Source organism: Bos javanicus, chromosome 11 (assembly GCF_032452875.1).
Source record: "Bos javanicus breed banteng chromosome 11, ARS-OSU_banteng_1.0, whole genome shotgun sequence".
In the NCBI taxonomy this organism is placed as follows: domain Eukaryota; kingdom Metazoa; phylum Chordata; class Mammalia; order Artiodactyla; family Bovidae; genus Bos; species Bos javanicus.
The window spans coordinates 72,928,731-72,947,972 of NC_083878.1; the positions used below are offsets into that span (position 1 = coordinate 72,928,731).

The 19,242-nt window shown below is 49.7% G+C and overlaps 1 protein-coding gene across 4 annotated transcripts in view; it reads left to right on the forward strand.

The window, feature by feature from the left end:
- The window catches only part of OTOF (otoferlin), an 89,621-nt gene that overhangs the window by 42,557 nt on the left and 27,822 nt on the right, over positions 1-19,242 (forward strand). For all 4 annotated transcript variants that reach the window (XM_061433065.1, XM_061433066.1, XM_061433067.1 and 1 more), the window contains exons 6-10: positions 7,193-7,266; positions 8,741-8,867; positions 9,334-9,388; positions 15,561-15,692; positions 18,901-18,963. In XM_061433065.1, coding sequence (XP_061289049.1) covers positions 7,193-7,266; positions 8,741-8,867; positions 9,334-9,388; positions 15,561-15,692; positions 18,901-18,963 — 451 coding nt within the window. The remainder of the gene's footprint in view (positions 1-7,192; positions 7,267-8,740; positions 8,868-9,333; positions 9,389-15,560; positions 15,693-18,900; positions 18,964-19,242) is intronic.

Here is a 19,242-nt window from a genome sequence, read left to right on the forward strand (position 1 = left end):
CATTGGAGGGGATCGAGCCTGAGGAAGACAGCCTGGTGGCCCGGGCCCGGGCCTGGCTCATCTAACCTTGTGTTCCCTGTGGCACCTGCGACCCGCATCCTGAATTCCCCAGACCCTGACCTGGGGTGGGGGGAGATCCAGGGACCCTGAAGCCTCCTCTGTCACCAAGGCTCCAGGTTCTTCTGGGTTTGGAGGCCCAGTCCTGAGAGCTCCTCTCTCAGAATCAGGATTACAGCCCCCCACCCCCAAGGTAGAGCTCAGGGACCTGGGACCCCTGCCCAGCAGGCTCAGGCTTGCTGACATGAAAAGCTATGGGAGGCAGGGTCTCTGGGACAAGAAGGCCCCCCGGGATCATGGGGGTCAGCAGGGTCAGGGACTAAGTCTGCAAGTGACTCTGGTTCACAGGCTCTCACACACGTCCCCTTGTCTCCTCATTTCTTCCTCCTACTCAGCAAAGGCAGAGAGAAGACCAAGGGAGGCAGAGATGGCGAGCACAAGTAGGTGTCCCAGGCCAGGTGGAGCCCGTGGAGCTCGTCAGAGGGAAGGGTCCCCAGCACAGGGTGCAGGTGGCGGGGGGCCCAGATCCGAGTGGAGACAGCACTGGGCAAAGGTAGGGCGAGGGAGGTCTCTCCATCTGGCCACGGGGGCGAGGAACACGGAGGTGTCAGGGTGGGGGCAGGCCTTCTGGTTTCCACTCTCTCCTCCCTCCTTTCAGTGTCTCGATTCCTCCTCCACTTCCCTGCTCAGTCCCCCATCCCTGTGGGCAGGCTCTCCTGTGAGGGAGAGAGTAAGGACAGCTCATGAGGCCAAAAGCCGCCTCCTCCTGGTACCAAGGCAGGGCCAGGCAGATGGACATGTAGCACTGGAGGCCCAAGGAAGACAAATTCTGGGTGCTGAGTGGCCACAGGGGGCAGCTGGAACATGAAGCCTGGAAAGCTAAGGAGGGACGACCCCTCTCTGGTGGTCTTCACTGTCTCCATTCCCCAGAGGGAAAGAAGGAGGTACCTCCAGATGGGGAGGGGCCACCACAAGGTACTGGGAAGTCTCAAGGCCTGATGGTGGGGGGACTGACAAGTGGGTCCCCCAGGCTCCTCCAGAGCTCGTGTCACCTCAAGGACCTTCTAGCATCACAGGGAATTCACAAGGGGAGTGGCAGTCAGGGTTGAGCACACTGGAGGGGGCCTCTGCTCCAACACCCGTTCTTGCAGATGACAGATCTGAGCCCCAGAAGAGCAGCAGAGCTGAGACTAAATAAAACCCAGGGCATTTTAACTCCTGACCCAGAGTTTACAGTAGGCCCAGGAAGTTTAGAGCCCTTGATTACGCTCTCAGTTCTCCAAACACACCAACAAAAGCCAAAAAGCCAAGAGTGTGGTCTTTATTTTCCAGATAGGGAAACTGAGCCCCAGAGATGTTAAGAGATTTGCTCAGAACAGTGGTCCAAAATAAGTTAAAAATCAATCGACCTGAGGTTAGCATGGCGACAGCAGAATTGTGTGTACAGGAGTCTGAAGTGATGAGCACTGATGGGGCTTGGTGTGCTGCTTGCATTAACATCCCAGGGACTCGCAGCCTCGTTTAATGAAAGCACGAACTCCAATTCCCACTTGTTATACATGAGCAAAAAAACACGATGACAAGGCAGCAGCACTGAGAGGGGAAACTCAGGCCCAGAGACCCGAAGGGTCAAAGAGTTTGCCAGGTTACAAACAAGGGAAGAAGCCGCAGGCTGAGCGTGTATCAGGCTTGGAGAGGGAGCCAGGGAACCAGATCTTGGGGGCTGTGGGAGATGATGGCAGATGCTGAGCTCAGGGTCCCACCTAGGGAGAGGGCTCGGGGTCAGGTTTCTACATGGACAATTGGACATAAAAGGTTTGTATGAGACACATACAAGCTGCCAGTCCCCTAGCCTCTCTGTCTGAGATCAGCGATGCTCTAAGACCCTTCTTGATTTCTAGCTCTGCAGTCTGTCCTGGGCTGGACCCCAAGGGATTCAGACTGACCTGACCCCTTTGGCCACAACTGGACGAAGGGGTGCCTCGGTGAGCGCATGTAGTGGGCCCACAGTAAATGCTGGTTCCCTAGCATGACCCCATCCTAATGTTCTGCCATTTCCAATTCACATAACTGGCATTTATTATTCTTATCTTAATGTGTAGAGCCTTAGGGATTTCTAAAAAGAGATAAATAAGTCAAAATTCTTTAGCTTGAAGAAGAAAAACTGTGGGAACTGTTTTAAATCTCTAAAAGGTTATTGTGTGGCAAGACTTGTTAGTTTCTGTCTCTACTGAGGAGAAATAAAAGGAAATCTCTATTTCCACAAATCCTGTGTCTCTTAGGTAAAGTTAGTCACTCAGTCGTGTCCAATTCTTTGTGACCCTATGGACTTAGCCTGTCAGGCTCCTCTCTGTCCAGGGGATCCTCCAGGCAAGAATACTGGAGTGGGTTACCATTCCCTTCTCCGGGGGATCTTCCTGACCCAGGGATCAAACCTGGGTCTCCTGCATTGCAGACAGATTCTTTACTTTCTGAGCCACCAGGGAAGCCATCTCTTAGGTAGGAATTTGTTTCTCCCAATTACCTGAGGCCTGAGCTAATGAGCTCAGCTCTGAGAGTTGGTGATGAACAGGGAGGCCTGGCATGCTGCAGTCCATGGGGTCACAAAGAGTCGGACACGACTGAGTAACTGAACTGAGCTGAACTGAGCTAATGAGCTCTGACAGTTCCCGCTGCAGGTGGTTGGAGGGCAGAAGCCCTGGAGAAGCTACGGCCTCAGTTGATTCAATTCCAGTCCCACCCCTCTAAGTCACAACCTCCAGGATAACACAGACACCTGACTGAGTGGGACTCAGCTCACACAGTCTAGTTTGTCAAATGTCTCCAAGTCATCATTGAAGAGTTCCAGTCTCTCCCCAAGGAGCTTTACCCAACCACAAAGACATTCTTCTAGTTCTGAGCCATGGAACAAGCAAAGAAACCATTAGGTCTATAAATGAAAAAAAGAGTTTAAAATGAGTGAACTAACTTTAAAGACTTCTCTCTAGAGAGAACTAGCAGTCTAAATTGCGGGTGCATATCATTATGACTGCCATGAATCCAGTGATGGGAAAGCTCAGCTGTGACCACAAACCCTCAGAGGGTCCTGAGAAGCCCACCTCCCTGGCCTCCTGCTTTTCCTGTTTTCATGCAGCTATGAATAAGGAGCCACTTGGTTGCAAAGTGGTTGTACACCAAGTTGATTATTGGCTTGTTGTATTTGTCTGTTTCTGACCATACTATATCTTTAGCAATTGGAGAGCCTTCTAGACAAAATGCAGAATTTAGAAAAAACAAACATCAGTAGATCAGTAACCTAACCAACAATTTACCTTTTTTGAAATCCAAATCTTTAATACAAAGTGGGTAATCTTTAAAATTCCCTGATTAAGTTAACATTTATTTGAAAAATAACCTTTACCCTTTGCCAAGAGAAACAGGCATGCTGTTTTCTGGGAACTGATAAGCAGAAAAAGCTTTTTCTTTTTTCAAAGCTTTTTTTTTTTTAATTACTTTTTTGGCCATGCTGGGTCCTCATTGCTGTGAGGACTTTTCTCTGGCTGTGGCCGGTGGGGGCTACTCTCTGGTTGTGGCACACGGCTTCTCATTGCAGGGGCTTCTCTCATTGCAGAGCACAGGCCCTAGGGCACGCGGGTTTCAGTAGTTTCAGCACATGGGCTCAGTAGTTTCATCTCCTGGGCTCTAGAGCACAGGCTCAATAGTTGAGGCACACCAGCTTAGTTGCTCTGCAGCGTGTGGGATCTTCCTGGAACCAGGGATCGAACCCATGTATCCTGCATTGGCAGATGGACTCTTTACCACTGAGCCACCAGGGAAGCCCAAAAGCTTTTTCTATAGTGAATTATGATGTGTCATCAATCAGAGGATTACAAAGGGCAGTGATAGCCAATGGCATCATGCTCTACTGCCCACAGTCCACAGGAATGAAAAGCAGGTCTAAGAGAAACAAACAGGTCCAGAGCCTACAGTAAGAATCTGGGAATTACACTTATCCTACACATTATGCATTTTTTAATAGGATGTCTCCATTCTGAGATACTCCCAGACACACAGGAGTCCCATCAATGAGCTTATCCACTTGAGATAGTTAAAATTATGCAAGGTCTAGGGAGAGGAGTTTCTTCTTTGAATTGCTTCCGGGTCTAGTAGACAATAGTCAGGCTTCCCTGGTGGCTCAGATGGTTAAGAATCTGCCTGCAATGCAGGAGACCCCGGTTCAATCCCCAGGTTAGGAAGATCCCCTGGAGAAAGAAATGGCAACCCACTCCAGTATTCTTGCCTGAAGAATCCCAATAACAGAAGAGCCTGGAGGGCCCTAATCCACAGGGTCGCAAAGAGTCAGGACTGAGCAACTAACACTTTCACTTTCTGGTAAACAATGGTTGAATAAGTGTAGTTTTTTTTTTTTTTTAAGTCTCAGTGTTTGCTTCCAAATATGTTTGTTTTAAGAAATAAAATGACTTTCAAATTCAAGGGCCATAACTGCCTAAGGGAAGCCCCAGGCCCTTTTCCACTTGGGTGGGTCCTTGGGATCAGCATCAGAAATCCACAATTCCCTGCCACCCTAACCTCCTCTGGGCCTCAGGCAGAAGGGCTAGATCACGCCCATCCCAGGATGCAGAGTAGCTGGCTTCTCCAGGCAGGGTCTATTCTGACCTGACACCTGGCTTTGACCTACCATCTCAGAGCACTTTCCTGGGGGACATTAAGGTGGGGGTGGGGTGGGGAATGGGGACTGTGTGGCTAGAGCAGACTGCGTGTGATGGCAGCATGTAGGTCACACATGGACTGGGGCTGGGGACTCTAAGGATGACACAGCCCAGGAATGGCCAAGCAGTGATTGTACTTGGTCAGCACAGGGCCCTCCAGGACACTCCTCGGTTATCCAGGAGAGCAGCAAGGCTGGGAGGAAAGGAAACCCAAACACTGAGACAGGAAGCAGAGACAGGGCCCCACTAGGCTCACTTCCTGTTGCAGAGTCAGAGTACAGCTGGCACCCCTGCCCTGTAGGCCACCAAGGCCACCAAGCAGGGAGAAATCTCACAGGATGATGCGTTGTGAGCCAGGCAAGATGGCTCCTTTCTCACCACTCTGTGACTGTTTTTAACAGGCTCATTGATCTGTTCAGTGTTAGGTCACTGGTGATTTAATATTTATAGCCTTCTCTCCCCAAAATATATTGATGCTTAGATTATTTTTCCATGAGTCCCCTCTCTGTAAACATGGTCCCTGGGACTCTTCAAGATGACATCTTTCCTCACCAGCAAGCTGTGCTGGTTCTTGGAGACTTTCGACCACCATTCCCAATGGTCAGGATGTGGGATTCATACCCCGAGAGAAGTGTGACCCTACAGCATCAAGGATGCAGTTGGAAGTACTGCTGCCCTGGGAGACGGTAGCTTCCATCCCAACTCTCTGAGCCTCAGGTTTTTCATGGGTCGAAAGAGGAGAAGCATATGGCCCTCCCAGGACACATGGACTGCAGTCCCTCCCAGGACTGCCATGAAGATGAAATCAGCAAACATCTGGAAAAGCCTTGGCCCAGATTAGTTGCTCAAGGAAAGTTATATTGTCTCTTACTGGGGAGAAACTTTTAAAGATAATTCCAAAGGCTTTGGTTTTCTTTTTTTAGAGTGACTTCTCTCCTTCTCCTCCTGTTGATATGCCCCAGATAACATGACGCTGTATAGTGCAAAGAGATCAGTGTTTCCCCAACCTTCCTTCACCTGCCTCATGCCTTTTTAGGAAACCATCAAGATGCCAGTGTTTCCTAAACTGTGAACTGGTATCACATGAAGAAGTGGTTCTTAGTTGCTCTCCTAACATACTCCTCCATGTCTGGCCAAGCATATAAAGAGTAAAGAAAAGGCCTGTAGCTAGATTAGGGCCAGGTTTGGAGGATGAGATTGGCTCCCCAACCCTAAGTAGAGGAGCTTGAAGTTTCTAGGCCATCTCTACAAGGACAGAAGGTTTTCCAGAATCTCACATGACCCAACATAAAGAACAGGAGTTCTTGGGTAACCATAGCCAAACCTCCACTGGGAGATGCCTGACTCAAAGATGGGTGGGCTCTGCTATAGGTGAGCTCAGGGTTAGAGTCTGCACCCTGCCCCGCCTAGGAATGGGGCCCAGGTTGACAGGGGCAGAGCCAGGAGGAGGGAGAATGGGAAGTGCAGGGAGTCAGGTGTCCATCTCATGCAATATTGACAGGGTAATGGAATACTGCACTTTACCCGCTGCTGGTCCTACTCCTGGTCCCTCCTGGAGCTAGGATCGCAAGCTCAGCTGCAGGGACATCACTGGATACAGTAAGGACCCCCTGCCCCCTTTGTCAGCTCTCCTGACTGCAAGGCCCTTCACCCGGGGTCACAAGGCCAGACCAACAGAGGAAGAGGTAGGAACTATGGAGCCTGCCATACATTCCTGGAGGTTGGCAGAAGGTGGTGGGGGACGGTGGTGGGGGTTGCCTGGAGTGAGAAGGGACAGGCAAAAAGGGTAAAACCAGGACCAAAGATGGGGACAGGAAAGGGCCCATCTCCTTTTCACTGGGGACCAAGGAGAATCCAAGGACACAAAGGCAGGCTTTGAGTACCAGGGCTGTCTGAGAACTAAGCAGCTTGTTTCAACCACACTTCCTACCTGCTCATCAGCTCTGCCCCTCTGAGTCCTGTTTCTGCCATTCTGTTCTGATGCTTTGTCTCTCTTGTCTGACTTTCTTTGCATCCAGCCAAAGTACGGCCAAGGTGGGAGAGGATGAGTCTTGCCCACTGGTGGAGCTCAGAGCTCTAAGACTGAACTGAGGGGGCTGGGATTAGGACCCTGACAGGCTTCAGGTGAAACGGTTTTTTCCACCTGAAGGCCACCTTCTTGTGGTCGCTGTCCCCAACCTGCTCCTTAATGGTGTGAAGGCATGGGGAAGGAGGATATGACGGAGGTTCCTCTGCCCTAGTTCTCCTTCAGGGCTCCCAATTTGGGAAGTTTGGCCCCCAGGATATCTCGGGACCAGTAGGTAAGGGGCTGGGGCTTGGATCTTCCTTTCCCTTACGAGTTCTCTCGGGTTTTGCTCTTCTATCGTCTGTGTGTCTTCCTCCTGACGTCCATCTCCCTCCACCTCATTCTGGCTGCCCCCTCACAGAGCCGGGAGGAGCGTGTTCTCCGCCATGAAGCTCGGCAAGAACCGGCCTCACAAGGAGGAACCCCAAAGACAAGGTACGGATGCGTGCCCCTGACCAAGGTCTAGTTCACCCCTCTCTCCGCACCTGCCAGGGACGAAACCCCTGCTCTCCGCGAGCGGCCTCCCAGTGGGCTCTCCTGCTATTGGCCAGAGGAGCCACCTGGGAGGGGCCTGGCCTATCATTAGCTGTCAGAGAAACCCCGTCCTGAGAGAGGTCCTCCAGAAGGGGGCGCTCCGAGGGCTGGACGTGGGTACCACATTTCCTCCGATATAAAACAGCAGCAGCAGAGACCTCTGTCTAGTGGGCTCCTCCTGCCCTCTTGGCTTCCATCCTTCACACAGAAGCCTAGGGATTTTTAATCAGAGGAGGGAATAACAAAAAAAAAATTATTTGGCCAATTCCCTGTTTCTATGGGAAAATCAGAGTCCTGAGAATGCCTGCTCCATGGCAGGACTCTCTGCCCAACATTTACCCAGTTCCCTCTCAGGGGGCTGCAGGGACCGCCTTCGGGGAGAGAAGCAGGGTGGGTATGGAAGACTGGAGTGGCCTGTGGCACGGGTGAGGGGACACGACAGCTGTTTAAGGGGAGAAATGGAAGTACAGTGGAGCTGTGTGTAGCTTTCTAAGTCAGGTCTGTGGATCACACGTCCACCATCCTCAGGGCTCCTGGCTTCTCTCCCAGCATCCCCCGTGTGGCCCACTGGTCCCAGAATCTCTCTCCTTATATTTTGCCCCCACGTATATTCCAGCTGTGCCTTTCTCCTTCCTAGACTGGAGAGGGTAGACCTGCTGGCTGAGGCTCAAACCCATCATCCTTGGGTAGCTTCTCAGAATCGTCATTCCTTCATCTCATTGGATTAATACACATCAGTACAGGGTTAGGTTCTGAAGTCCATCAGCTATTTTACAAAGATAAGTTCCTTCCTGAGTCTCAATTTCTTTGTCTGTGATGTGAGAATAGTACCTATATTGGCAAGATATGACTATGAAGATTATGAGAGCTAGAGATATGTGTATAAAGTGCCTAGCATTATGCCTGACATGTAGTAGCCACTCAGTAAATGGTAGCCATTGATAGAAGATACATAAGTTTGGATTCTTTATTCCTAACCTTCTTCCACAAAGGAGATTCAGTACTTGCATAGTGAATTGTGGCAGTGGTTTAGTCACTATTCATGTCTGACTCTTGCAGCCCCGTAGACTGTAGCCTTACAGGCTCCTTGGTCTATGGGATTTCCTAGGCAAGAATACTGGAGTGGGTTGCCATTTCCTTCTCCAGGGATGAGTTATATTCAATTAAAATTAAAAGGCAAGGCCAGATACAATATCTGTTAAAGATCAAAATTAGGTCAGAAACACTGCAGATAAGCAGACTATAACATTCTAAGTAGATGCCACCAAGTAAACCTGGAAATTGACTATTAGCTTCCTGGATGCCGAAGCAAAAGAGGAAACACCATCACCAGCCCACCATCCAGCCCACCTAACTAGTCCTCCCTTTTCCCCAGATGAACCAGCTGTTCTGGAGATGGAGGACCTTGACCGCCTGGCCATTCGGCTGGGGGATGGGCTGGACCCTGACTCCGTGTCGCTAGCATCCGTCACAGCCCTCACCACCAATGTCTCCAACAAGCGGTAAGTGGGCAGGAGCCTCGCAACCCTGGTTGGCTTCACCAGGTCAGGCAGGCCTAGCTTGCTATATTTGGAATTGGGGTGGAGAAGAATCAGAGCCCATGGACAGCTCCTTCCTAACTTTGCCCCTTTCTTCTTTTCCTGGATATCTCCCTCACCTCCCTCCCTGCAAAGGCAGGGGGCTGTTCCCAGGTCATTGAATACCTCTGGGCAAAGGGAAATCACAGGGCTGCCCAACACTTGAATCTGTTGACCTAATGACCTGCCTCCTTTTACTTCTGCCATTGGTTAGTCCTCTCTATTAGAGCCTCTGAGAACCACTAATCCCCTTTCTGTTTGGCAGTCCTGGAGTGTTTGACAATCATGACTCTGTCCTCTTCCCTTCTCCAAGGTCTAACCACTGCCAGTGCTCTCCTCCCCTGCAAGCAGTGCCCTTACACCCAGCCTGACAGTACATTCTCCTTCTCAGGTCTAAGCCAGACATCAAGATGGAGCCAAGTGCTGGGCGGCCCATGGACTACCAGGTACGTGGGGGCAGCAAGAGTCCTCATGTCTTTCTGACTCTCTCGCAGGTGGTTCTTGCCAGATGAGTGTTTTAGACTCTGTGGGGGCATGGATATGAGGGGTCATAGAGAACCACAAACTGAATATAAATTACCAAGTTAAGCTTGTTCCTGGGAAGCACTGATTGTTGTTCTTCAGTCGCTAAGTCGTGTCAGACTCTTTGCGACCCTATGAACTGCAGCACACCAGGCTTCCCTGTCCTTCACTGTCTCCTGGAGTTTGTTCAAACTCATGTCCACTGAGTCGATGATGCTATCTAACCATCTCATCCTCTGTCCTGCTCTTCTCCTTTTGCCTTCGATCTTCCCCAGCATCAGGGTCTTTTCCAATGAGTCCACTCTTCACATCAGGTGGCCAAAGTATTGGAGCTTCAGCTTCAGCATCAGCCCTTCCAATGAATATTCAAGGTTGATTTCCTTTAGGATTTACTGGTCTGATCTCCTTACTGTTCAAGCACTGTGGTCACAGTGTCATAAGTAGAGAGATAGAGACCCACAAAGGACACAGTGTCATAAGTAGAAGGATACAGACTCAAAAAGGAGGGTGTGAACTCTGCTTATGCTGGTCAAAGGTCTCTTAGGATTTTGTAATGGACTTTATAAAGTGAGAGGGACTTAGAAAAAACATAAACAGACCAAATAACTTCACAAAAACATTTAAAATGAGGGCCTCTAAAGAAATATATAGATTATTTGGTGTGATTTTTTTTCTAAATTATTGCTTTGTATTATTTTAATACAAGAAGTAATGTCAATCCTGGCTATCTATAGAAGCTGAGAGTGGGGGGGGGGGGTTCTTCTTTTTACGTCTCTGTATTTTCTGAAATTAACACTTAATTTTTTTATTTGTATGTTTCTAAAACTGGAGACCAAATGGCTGAGATCTAGAGAGATTTGCAGCTGTGAGATTGCTAATGTGGCCACCAGTGCAAGTGGGATGGAGCATGGCTGGGAGCTACGGGGAGAGTGCCCCATGGGCAGAGGGCCCCAGTGCAGCCTCCCAGCTGCAGGCCTCATCTACAGCTTCGCAGGGCCAGACCCTCAATTTTGTCTCTTCTCCCAGAGTTGATTGGAGCCCGAGAGAATGAGTTACACTAACATAACTCACAAAAGGCTAATGTAAAAACCCAATCACCTAGTACTTATTTATAAACTGCAAACGAGAAGGGTCCAGGGACCGTGCATTCCTCTGGACCCTCCCTTAGGGGCTAACAAGGCCCAGCTGCTGTGAAAGGCTGCTGGGCATTCCTAGAATTGAGTGAGAATGCTGGCTGGTCAGGGGAGTTAGAGCCTTCAGCAGACCCCACCTGAATGCCTTTGCACTTCCTGCCTAGGTCCAGTGCCAGGCCCCAGAATCAGAATACCTTTTCCTGTGTCAGGGTTTGATCTTTGACTTCCCAGGCCTCATGCACCTTCTTTAAGGGCAGATGACCTCGCCTCACTCAGGAGAGGATGTTTAGGACTAGACACCACCTTTCTCTGTAGCAGGTACCTCTGGTCATATATCCTCAAGGACACACCTTGTCTCCCTGAATCCTTGCTTGGGTTTGTTTTCATCCAGTTGGCTTGAAAATTCCATCTTCCCAGGGGCTTGAAAATTCACCCTGGGCCATGTCAAGCAGACCTGCCCCTGTGGTTTCAGACAGCATCACACCACTGAGCTCCTAGGACATTTGGGAATGTCACCTCCTCACCTCTCTGCCAAAACCCAGGCACAGAACATACTAACACTTCTGAGGGCTTTTCCAGGACACTGGGCTCAGGGTTATGGTCCGAGCTGAGAAGAGAAAAAATTCCAAAGAAGAAAGAGCCTCATAGTCAGATACCGTTCCCTCCACAGTGTCACCAGTCTGCCACATAAGGGCACAGAAAATGGTGCCATTGTTATTGTTGTGACTAGTATAACTGTTTAAGTTAATAAAATCTTAACAACCACCCAAACATCGGTGTTGCTGTATTTCATAGGTGAGAACCTGAGGCGCAGAGTAGATAAGGAGCTTGCCCCAGGTTCTGCAGTTATTCAAAGCTAGAAACAAGGGTCAGTCCTGCGGGTGTCCTATCCCATCGTCAGAACAAATAATTGAGGACCATCTCTCCCTCTGGTCTCTGTTCATCTTTACTGCCTACTGCATGTTTTCAAAAGCTCTCTCAAACTGCTTCTTGCCAGAGACTTTAATTAAGTGGACCAGAGAGTCTGCCTCCGAAGACTTTGTAAACATTCCAAACTGAACAAAGCAGCTGTATTCATGTTTAGCCTGGTAACACAGCATTCCCTGACAGGTTGGTTCACATCTCAACTGTAAGTGTTAACGTACTTGGAGAGAGAGCTGTGAGGGTGAAAATGTGGGACTATTCTTGCTTTCAATGAGTGCAATGTATAAAGCAAGAAAACCTGTCAGAAAGACTTCACTTTCTCGTAGAGCTTGGCTTTGCCGAGTTAGAAAGACCTCAGCCAGAGAGACTTAGCTGAACTCAGATCCAGAAAGGATCCTCAGGCCGAGAATCATCCTAAAGATTGGGTAGCTCTGAAACGAGGTCCTGAGGCCCTTTGTTTCTTCTGTTTCAGTTCAGTTCAGTTCAGTTGCTCAGTCATGTCCGACTCTTTGCAACCCCATGGACTGCAGCACGCCAGGCCTCCCTGTCCATCACCAACTCCCGGAGTTTACCCAAACTCATGTCCATTGAGTCAGTGATGCCATCCAACCATCTCATCCTCTGTCGTGCCCTTCTCCTCCTGCCTTCAATCTTTCCCAGGATCAAGGTCTTTCCCAATGAGTTAGCTCTTTGCATTAGGTGGCCAGTGTATTGGAGTTTCAGCTTCATCATCAGTCCTTCCAATGAACACCCAGGACTGATCTCCTTTAGGATGGACTGGTTGGATCTCCTTGTAGTCCAAGGGACTCTCAAGAGTCTTCTCCAACACCACAGTTCAAAAGCATCAATTCTTTGGCGCACAGCTTTCTTTATAGTCCAACTCTCACATCCATACATGACTATTGGAAAAATCATAGCCTTGACTAGACAGACCTTTGTTGGCAAAGTAATGTCTCTGCTTTTTAGAATGCATGTTATATGTAAACCCTTTCCTGATTATCGACATCTCAAAAGCAAGAAGCCACAGCTTCCTCCCTGGGAATATGCAGTTTGCCCATCAGAGTGGGCAAAGCGTGGCACTTGGCAGACATGTTCTTGGTGGGTCATGGAGTCTTGAGCTGTACCCTGTCTTCCTGGCACCAAGATCATATACATTGTCACCTCCAAACATCTCTCCAGTTCTCATTCCCATGTCATCTCCCCAGCTCAAGCACAATGTGGCACCCACTTCCTATCTGGTCTCCCTGTCCTCGTATTGCCTCCTCCACACCATCCTCTACACACCACTGGAATGGTCTTCTCAAAATGTGCAACTGAACATATCACATCCCTGTCACCTAGGGACTAGAGAAGGTAAAGGATGTTTCAGCAGAGTAGCACTAATCTCATCTCAAGCTCCCACCCATGTTCTTGCAGCCCCATCTGATCCCTCAGGAGCAGGTCAGAGAGCACCATGACTCATGGGTTCTCCCAAGACAGAGGTACAGGTTCACACTCAGCATTGTTCCTGGTGATGACTTTCGTGAAGCCACCTGGGGATCGTGTCCTTTATCTTGGGATAAGAAGATGTAACAGCCAGTCGCCAATAGTTTCCCTGGTTAGCTGGTCTGTTGGTCCCTTTGTGGCTGTAATTGCCTTCTCTTCCATCATGGAAAGACAGGAGTCCTCTGCTCCTGAAGAGGACTAGGGGGTTAAAAAGGCTATCATTATGGCTGGGTCTCTGGATGAAAAACAGAGAAGCCAATCAACTTCTCACATTGCAAGGACAAATCTCCTGATGGCACCTCTTTAGTACCTTATTATGCCAACAATGTGTTTGTCTACTTCCTAGTTTTGAGTTACTAGTCTTGAAAATATTTTCATTTTTTTATGGAGGAGAGGGTATTGGTTAGTTGTGGGGGGAAATGAAATTTAAAAAAAAAAAAAAAAACTTTGGTAAAAAAAAGTTTCACAGAGTTTAAAACTCTATAAACTACTATGCAAAGAATGTTCTGGAAGGACTTCTAGTTTACTTTCTTCTCTGAGAAGTAAACTTCTCAGAGGGCTCTATTTTGCTTTTAGCTCCCTGAAGAAATGGTAAACTCCTTCAGAGCTCCATATTCTCAGCTCCATTCCCTTTAGAACCTCAAGTTCACATAGAAATGCTTGCTTTCATAGTTCAAGTGTTACTTCAATTAGTAAATATTCAGTTTCTAGTTCTGTATACTAGCTTGGCAATGTTCTCGTTGTCATCAGGGTTTCTATTTTTTTAACATCATTAGTTTTAATGTGTGGATTTTTCTTGGCCTTCAGATATTTATAAGACTTTGATGGACGCAGTGGAAGATAATTTTCAAGGCTATTCTTTTTCATGAAAAGGGAAAATAATTCTCTTGAGTAAAAATCGTATTTAGCAGTTGCATCAAAGCACAGCAATTAAAATACCAACTTTCCAAGATGAGAAGCATAAAAAGCAACTCATACGGTTTCATTAGAAGAGTGCTGAGGGAAATGCTAATACTAGGTCAGCATAGGCTATTTTGTTAAAGTGCAAGTTCCAGAGACTTAAGCATCACACACGAGCCTACCTGCCTGGGACCCAACCAATTAACTGAAGGTAAGTTCTATTGAGAAGCCATTTATAACAAGAGCTCACAGCTTCCAGACTTTCTACAATTTACAAAGCACTTCAATACACATTATCTCATTCAAACCTCAGGCAAATTTATGGATAGGAGGTGTCTGCACTTAAAGCTGAGAAAACTGAGGCTCATTGTCATTTCAGGAACTCCCAAGTCTTCCTATTTATCATGGCTGCCCTAGTGGGGCTTGACACCTCCAGATTCAAGCAACAACTGATGGCTTAAAATGAGAGTTCACGAGAACTATGCACACATGCATACATACGCACACGTCTCTCTCTCTGTTCAGTTCAGTTCAGTCCAGTTGCTCAGTCGTGTCTGACTCTGCGAACCCATGAACCTCAGCACACCAGGCCTCCCTGTCCATCACCAACTCCCGGAGTCCGCCCAAACCCATGTCCATTGTGTCAGTGATGCCATCCAACCATCTCATCCTCTGTCATGCCCTTCTCCTCCTGCCTTCAATGTTTCCCAGCATCAGGGTCTTTTCAAATGAGTCAGCTCTTCGCATCAGGTGGCCAGAGTATTGGAGTTTCAGCTTCAACATCAGTCCCTCCAATGAACACCCAGGACTGATCTCCTTTAGGATGGACTGGTTGGATCTCCTTGCAGTCCAAGGGACTCTCAAGAGTCTTCTCCAACACCACAGTATATGTAAATATTTGTCGAATGGATGAACAACTGAAAAATGACTTCCTAGTATAGAAGTATGATTCCAGAGAGGTGGACACCACTGAAAAAATACAGACTGCACACAACATACAAGTATCAAGACCAAAAAAAAAGTGTGCTCCAGCTGGGCACCAAAGCCTTACTGGGCACTCAAAGAAATTAAAAGAAGGGAAACCAGGAATATGGAAAGGGGCCAAATTCCAGAAATTAAAAAAAAGAGATATCAGAGGCTTGCAGGACTCAAATGAAAAGTGCTGGAGTAGAAAACTAAATGCATGTTAATGGAGACTTAGAAAGCTTAATTCTTGAGTGCACAGAATCTTGGGGGGTGGGAGTGGGTTTGCAGCCCTCTGTGCGGCAGGGCCACTGATGCCAGTGAAAACTCTTGGAATCATCTGGGAGCTTTAAAAATACAGATGCTGGACAGCACTCCTCCATCCCCTCCCAAGATTGGGTTGAGTTGGTCTGGAGTGTGGTATGGGGGCCTCAGGGTCTTTAACCACCAACGCCCCCCCCCCCAGCCTTCTTCCCCTCCCCCTCCCCCTGGTAATTCTGGTGCACACCTACTTAGAGGTGATCCAGTTCACTCCCTTCTTTATAAATGAGGGCACTGAGGCTTGGTGGGGAACGACCCAGGATCACCAGCAGATTCAGCAGTGCTCAGACTGGTACCAGCCAGGCTCTGACTCCTGCAAAACCCAAGTTCACAGGCCTTCCTTCTCATTTCCCCTCTTTCCTGCCCGCAGGTCAGCGTCACAGTCATCGAGGCTCGGCAGCTGGTGGGCTTGAACATGGACCCCGTGGTGTGTGTGGAGGTGGGCGATGACAAGAAGTACACCTCCATGAAGGAGTCCACTAACTGCCCCTACTATAATGAGGTCAGCCCTGGGGCCCGGGGTGGGGAAGAGTCCTCCAAACTGTGGCAGAGCCTGGGCCCCGGCCCCATAGGGCCAGTAGGAGAAGCTGGGACTCAAGAGTCACACAGGGCTACCAGCCGGGTGACCTTGGTCCACCTGTTACAACCCCCAGCATGCTGAGTGCCACGCCCTCTGACCCTGGTCTGGCCGGGGTCCACCCTGTGAAAGGAACCCGGCCTCTGTCCTCCCTAGTGCTGCTCCCACCAGTGCCAGTGAGTGAACCTCACACCCTGTGAGGCCTGGTCCCAGGTCCTTCCCCAGCCAGAGCCCTGGGGCAGGGCAGCCTCCTTCCAGCCCTGGCCCATGGGGGGACTAGAACCATTAATGAGTGCTTGCTGTGTGCGGGGCTCTCTTCTAAATGCTTTAGGTGCTTCATCTCTTCTGACTCTCACACTATCAGAAGTTGTCACCATCAATCCCGTTTTATATAAGGGACATTGAGGCTCCTGGAGAAAGACCTGGCCCAGGTGCCAAGTGCCAGAGTCAAGTTCTGCGTGTGCATGCTTTCTGCTCAGCTGCCATCCTAGGTGCCTGAATCTCTGCGAGGTCCTTCCAGACCACTGGCCATGACGCTTGGGGAGTGGGAGGGGAAAGGCCTGGTCTCCACTGCTGTTCATTGCAGCTGTCTGAGGCCACATTGAGGTTACAGAATCTCAGAGACCTTCTAATTCAGTCTCTCCACCTTACAGAGGAGACTGAGGTCACTCTATGAAAAGGGCTGAGATCACAGAGAGTATTATAGACAGAGCAGGGTCCAGACTGTTCTGCTTCCACCCACTGGGCTCTGTCATCTCGGATGGCCACCCCACCCCACCGGACACAGCCTCTGAGTCTGGGCTCCAGGGAGGAGGGGCCCATCTTAATCAGCTATGGTGAAGCATACCCCTCAGATACCTGAGCACACACCAGCCTAACCCAAAAGTCACTGACCTGGCCACTGTGGCCCTCCCTTTCCGGGAGTGGCCTCCAGGCTGCTTCTCAGTGGCTCCAGGCAGTGAGCTGTGCCAGGCTGGCCCTAGTGAGGCATGGGCATCCCTCATCTCAGTGTCCATCCTGGGTGTGGTGAGGGTCTGCTTCTCAGAGGTGGGGGCATCTCTCTGGAAACTGTGGGAGGCCCCAGCGGGGCACCTGCAGGAGTAAAACCCAGGCCTGTCTCTGCCCTTCACAGGGACCCAGCCTGAGGCCAGGCCTGACTGAAATCTCCTAAGCAATCAGAGAGAAGCCCCACTCTCATAGCTGGTTTCCCGCAGGTCCCAGGCTGGGGACACTGCTGTTCAGGACCCCCTCGGCCCCATGTGACATCCTTCCCAGGAGTCAGGAAACTCAGGCTCGACATCTCTGACCTTAGGTCAGGACACATCCCTGACTGGAAAACCTCTGGCCTAGATAAGGTCTATTTTTCCCTAACAGATATGGAGACAGGGCCCCCACAGTCTTCCACGGTTATATGATAGTGGTGGAGGCCTGTCTGGCTGACTGGAGAGCTCACCTTGCACCAGGTCCGTGCACCTCATGTTTCATTCAAGTGGCTTCCTCCTTCCAAGGAAACAGAACTGATCTCCCCACTTGGTGGCTCCTCAGAAAACTCCTACTCACTTTGCAGGGCCCAGCTCAAATGTCCTTCCCTGTACTCTCTAGGTTAGAGGTCAGGGCATTCCCCTCTGTTTGACAATAACATCCCTGAATTCCATTCGGTCCTTCATATACAACCCAGGAGGCTCCTGATCTCCTGCATCACTGTAGCCCACTCCAGGGCCTGCCTTGTACTTGAAGGGCTTTGGTAACACTTTTCTGAATGGATATTTATCCAAAAGATGAAACAGAGATACACTGGGCCTCTGCTCTGTGCCAGGCTCATGACTGGCAACATGGGAGCTGCAAACAGGATACCTCCTAATTCCAGCCTAGAAACCATTTTCCAAGCTCTGTATTTATATAGAGGTGGCGCAGTGGTAAAGAATCCACCTGCCTATGCAGGAGATGCAGGAGATGCAGGAGACATGGGTTCAATACCTGGGTCAGGAAGATCCCCTGGAGAAGGAAATGACAACCCACTCCAGTATTCTTGCCTGGAGAATCCAATGGACAGAGGAGCTTGGCGGACTATAGTCCATAGGGTCGCAAAAGAGTCGGACACCACTTAGCAACTAAACAGCAAGTCTTAGTTGCAGTACTCAGGATCTCTAGTTGTGGCATGTGGGATCTAGTTCCCTGACCAATGATAAAACCCAGGCCCCTTGCATTGGGAGCATAGAGTCTAGCCACTGGATCCCCAGGGAAGTTCCTTGACCCAGGTCATCATATTTAGATTCACAATCACGCCTCCCAGCAATGACAAGACCGCTGTCCCAGAGCGGTTCCACTTGGAGGCCCTGGTTCATTATCCCCCCATCACAGAGGTGAAAACTGAGATTCTGAAAAGGAAGCGATTGGCCCAACAGTGAAAGCTCAGGCTTTGTGGCTCTAAAACTGCACTTTTACCCACAGTGATCTAGTGTGAGCCCCCAGCAACACGAACAGATTCTCCTCATTTACTCCAAGCACTTCAACATTTCTTCTGTCTCCCTGCCCATGAGTTCACCAAAGCAGCAGGCTTTCTGCTCAGTGCCTGCACTCTCGTCCCCAGGGCCTGCACCCCGAGGCCAGGAGACATGGGCAGGCACAGCACCATGAGTGGCAGCTCCCAGCTGGAGAGGACCGATCATGCCCACAGCATTTGTGTTTATAGCAGATTAAGTTCATCAGCTCTCAGTTCTAAGTCTCAGCTTACTTTACATTTTAACACCTCCAAACTTGGGGGGCATCTTCTAGGCAGCCTTGTGGTTTAATGGTGATGTCTATGGGACCTACACAATTACAGTGTATCTTACAGTATCTTATATGTATCTCATCAAACCTCATAATGAGACTCTACGTGGGGGGTGTCATTACGTCCATTTGACAGCTCGGGATGCTAAGGTTCAGAACAATGAGTTGCTCAGGGCCACATGACTGCTCACTGCCCCTGAGAGCTGTGGTCAGGGGGACTAGTGGTTGCCCCTTCTACTTATCCAAACTTCGGGGCTCAGGGGGCACGGGCCAGTGCAGACCAGCAATGCCAGGACAGAGGGGCCTGGCACTGAGCCTCAGCCTGCCGAGTGACAGCAGGCCTGGGTCTTTCCCCGTCTAGTACTTCGTCTTTGACTTCCACGTCTCTCCTGATGTCATGTTTGACAAGATCATCAAGATCTCGGTGAGTGGGGAGCAGTGCCCAGCAGGTGGGGCTCTTAGCTCAAACTGTACTTTAGTGCAGCCTTGAAAAGGGCATCCTCTCTGGGCAGGCCAGCCATAGGACGGCACAGCCATAAAAAGATGCACAGCCAGCCAAGCAGGGCACAGGCTGGAGTTGGGCCCCTCTCACTCCCTTAGCCACATCATTCTGTGCAGTGTACAACATGCTCACATGTACCTGGAAGCCAGCAAAACACTGGCGAGGCAGAAGGGGCTGATGCTAAGCCTCAGACAGATACCC